General features: G+C 48.7%; 1 protein-coding gene across 1 annotated transcript; it reads right to left on the bottom strand.

Moving 5' to 3' along the window:
- Window positions 1–2,483: 2,483 nt before the first annotated feature.
- MELLADRAFT_84835 (uncharacterized protein) lies at window positions 2,484–3,736 on the bottom strand (the record flags this gene model as incomplete). Its single annotated transcript, XM_007419066.1, has 2 exons — window positions 2,484–2,574; window positions 2,616–3,736. The coding sequence occupies 2 exons, from the start codon at window positions 3,734–3,736 to the stop codon at window positions 2,484–2,486; spliced, it is 1,212 nt and encodes a 403-aa protein (XP_007419128.1).
- Between the last annotated feature and the right edge of the window lie 449 nt (window positions 3,737–4,185).

Below are 4,185 nucleotides of genomic sequence, written 5' to 3'. Positions count from 1 at the left end.
GGCTCTCTCTCGATTACTCACTCTCAATTTCTCTTCCCGGTGCGGGCGTCTGCGTCTCACGTGTCGCAGATCTTAACCCGAACAGACAGAGAAGGGGCTTGGGGGGGGGCCTCTTGAAACTCAAGAAAAAACGTTTCGTGTCATCAACTTCATTTCAAATGTCATTTCATTCCTGTTCAAGTAAGTTTCTCAGGTCCTTAGGCATTTCCACCCATACCCTGTCTCCTTTCCTCTTGACAATTTGTCTCCGGCGTTGTCTTCTGAGACTACCCGTTTTTGTTTTATCCTGCAGTCCATCCGCATCAGTTCCTTCTGGATAATCATCCATTCTTTGTTTACCAGAGGATTTCTCGACTTCCCGTTTCTTATGGCTGATTCCGTCACCACGTTGTCCGTCAGCATCAGAAATTCATAGCCTCTTACGTCGACTAACCTTTCCAGCATCAGCAAACCCAATCTCGCAGCAACGGTTTCTGCCCACACGATCTCTCGTCGAGATCCGTCTTCATTAATGCTATCCCACCCGGTCTTTAGGCGAAACCTCGCCCATTTTTTGCCTATTACGATTCCAATACCGTACGAAGTGGACGCATCTCCAACCCACGCTACGTTCCTTGTACCTTTATGCGGGATCAACCGCCTCGGCTCCGCGTCTACTAAAGTTGATTCCCAGACCCGTAAGTCTTCCATCACTTCCTCCGGTATGTCTCGCAGAGCTGACTTATGTACCCACTCCGCCATCCATCTGTACATCGCCATGCAATAGCATTTGAGCTGAGGGTATACAAGTGTCGCGTGTGCCAATCTCCCCGCTAACTTTTCCACTTCCTTGAACCTAACTGATTTAGATGAGTAGAATTTCCTTATTTGTTCCAGTCTTTCCTTCCTTTTCTCTTCCGGGATGCTGACCATTTTATTCTTCCCGTCCCACAGGAAACCTAAATATTTTTGTTCAAACCCAAATTCTCTCCATTTTTTCGTATTCGTCACCACCCCCATTTCCCCACTCAGTCTTGCGACGTCTGCCATTGTTGCTTTGTTTGTCCCGTCGTTTTTCTTTATGAACAATGTATCATCCACCCACCTGAATCCGGCGTCAAAACCAAAGTTTGAAAGCACTACCTCCTTCCACGCGTCAGCTGCTGTCCTGAAGGTTCCACATCCGGCGACACCTCCGAAAGTCACTCGAGTGTCTAAAATGACGTTTCCATTGAAGTCCAGGACCATTAAAAACCGCCATTGTGACATCAGCGTAGGTATTTGCCTGTACGCTTTTGCCCAATCAAAAATTCCTAACAATAATTCTCTTTTTGTTGATAGGAAGAATGCCGCCACACAATCGAAATCGTCCCACGACGTTTCCAAATCTTCCTTGTCAACTCTCGCATTTACAGAATTAATATATGAGTCTTTCCTTGGAAAGGAGAGGTCGTTGATTGGCCGGAGTGACCCGTCCCCGTTTGTTACCGCTCCTAACGGGCTGGTTCTAAAGAACCCCAGAACTTTGTAAGCCTCGTCCTTCGAAAATGGACCGTACATTCTCCCTGCCTTGATCTCTTCTCTTAGGCTCTTCTCTATTTCATCTTTTGCCTCGGCTGCTGACGAATGGTTTGGAGGGCAGTAAAACCTCATCCCCTCTATTGCCTCTTCAGGGATCCCTTGGTCGAAACCCTCCTGGAAACCTTTCAAAACGTGCCAATGTCTGTTTATCAAGCCGGCTTTCCTAAGTTCAACTTCCCACCTTCTAATGTTCATTTCACACTTAACTTTGTGAGGCCACCTCTCTTTCGGACGCTCCCTCTTGCTAGGATCACGCTTCTTCTTCTCACTGATTTTGTTTTCATCAAGGTTTTCACTACATGGGGGGGTTTGGTACAGAAAAAATATCGATGCACAGTCAGGAACGCGTTCTCACTCTTGGGCATCTTTTGGTCTCGTCACTTGGTGCAGAACTTTGGAAAAGATTGGGGGGGGGGCAGGTTGTTTGCCGATTTCGGCGTATTGGTCTTAGTGAGCATTTTGGGTATATCAACTCCATTTATTTCATAGGACCTTTCCCTTTAGTTTACAGGGGACCAGACTGCGTCTACGATACTCACTAGTATCTGCCCTTTCCTCCTCTACCTCCACCATATTTGTAGCCTTGCCCGCGCTCTCTGCTGCGACTCCGGCTCCTCTCGCGCTTTTTCTCGTCTTTCCAGCTTCCTCTCTCAGCGTACCTCCCCGCTGCCTTGTTCCAATCCTCTTTACAGAAACCTCTCGCAGATCTCTCCGCTTTCTTCTTTGCTTCCCACACATCGTCTGGTAACCATTTACGCTTCGGTTTCCGTTCTGCATCAGATGTCACAGCCTCCGTCACACTGCTCTTTTTTGCTTGCTGATTGGCAGACGTGTAAGATCGGTTGAGTCCGCTTTCGGGGTCTAGGTGTTCTTTTGGGCCTCCTGGGGCGTAAGGGTTCGTCATGTAAGCCCTTTCACCATAATTATCGCATACCAGTTTTACCTCTTCTAAGACCCGCGTTTGAACTTTCGAGATGTTGCAGATCTTCTGATCGACCGTTACCCTCATAACCCCTTGCCTAATCCTCCTGCAATATCGTAATGCCACCATCCACCCGATACTGTCTCTCAACTCCATCACGATGTCCATGTGGGCTTTAAACTGGGCTGCTTGCGTTACCCAACCTGCTTCTTCGACGTAACGTACGAAAAGTTTCATGCTGTCCAGCCAGTCTTCGAATTGCATCAAGAGTTTGTTCGGAGGTGGTTTTCCACCGTAAGCCTTCACTGCCGCCCCTCCTTTCAAGATTTTTGCTTCAGACTGCGGGTCCTTAACTTCCCATTCCCGTTGGTCATCCAACAGCCATCTTTTGTTGAAAACCGTCAGCGGAATGTAAGCTTTAAAGGTCTTCAACCATACTTGCAAGACTTGTGACAACGGTGTTAAGACTTTGTCCATTTGCTCAGACTCGTCGTTTAAAATTCTTCTACCGTTCTCGATTACGTCGCCGTTCGACAGGACCATACACCCTTTCCCGGAGTCCAGCATTACTTTTGCAAGCTCTTCCTCTGACTTTTCGCCTGTTGCTTGAGCGGTTTCCGTCCGGGTTGCTAGTTGCTCTGGCCTTCGGTCTGTCATCGTGTGATTCCTGTCTCTTTGTTCCTCGACTTGATCAAGGTCTCGCAGTGGTGAGTATCGATTCGAGAAAACCGGCTCAGGTGGTGATGTTCTAGTCTGACGGGTGTACGGTGGTCCTCTTCTAGGTGAAGTCGGTTTTGGAGAGTGGTGTCTTGGGCTCCTCCGTGAGTCTTCTGATGGATCTTCTTCGATCAACCGTCTCGGGCTCCGGCGAACCGTGCTCCAACCTCCCCTATCTCCCGCTTGACCTTCAGGTCCGGTTTGTTGTTGAGGCGCGTCGGCCCTGCGCACTCTGTTCGCTTGCGCTTGTTGTTCGTGTTGCGGTGCTGATAGGGCTTGGGGTGGTGGAGCGCTGGCAAGGAACGGTGAAGGTAAAGGGACAATTGTGTCTGGTTGGTCTGCCTGTTGTCTCTGCGAGGTGTCATGCTGATTGCTTGGACCTGGTGTGGGGTGGCGAGATGTTGACCTCCTGTTTCCTTGGTCCCTTCGTAGATCATCTCGTAGGAACGTGTCACAGAAAAACGCCAGGAGGGCACCTCCCTTTGCGTTCTCGCCTCTCGAGTAGAGCTCGTCGATTTGCGCCTGCATCTTCATCATTGTGTCTTCCTCTGCTGCGATTTAAAAGGGGGCCAATGTTCGGAAACTTTGTAAGCGTCTTCTGAGTTTTCCATTTTGGGTTTTTTTTTTTTTTTTTTTTTTTTTTTTCTCCTGTCCTATTTTAGGACCAGTTTCTTCCAGAAACCCGCCAATGGTTGTCTAAACTGATCAACCTGGCCATCACATTCGTGACACCTATTTTCAGCCGGTTACGCTCGCCAGCGGTTGGATCTTATTCCAACTTGGCCCGTCATGTCTGACCTGCTTTCGGACCTTCAGTCCTACTCATCATCCCCCGCATGGGCCTTGGCATTTTCCAGGGTTCGTTGGAGTTTCTGAGGTGATAACTGGTTCCAGAAGAAAAGGATTTCCGTCTCCGCTTACCTATTATTGACTGTTCTTCCTCAACTGAGATTGCCCTCTCTTTTCCTTTCTCCTCGTGTTCCTCT

Source organism: Melampsora larici-populina (assembly GCF_000204055.1).
Source record: "Melampsora larici-populina 98AG31 unplaced genomic scaffold MELLAscaffold_124, whole genome shotgun sequence".
NCBI classification, from domain to species: domain Eukaryota; kingdom Fungi; phylum Basidiomycota; class Pucciniomycetes; order Pucciniales; family Melampsoraceae; genus Melampsora; species Melampsora laricis-populina.
Note: the sequence above shows the minus strand (reverse complement) of the source record. Positions and strands in the feature narration are given on the sequence as shown.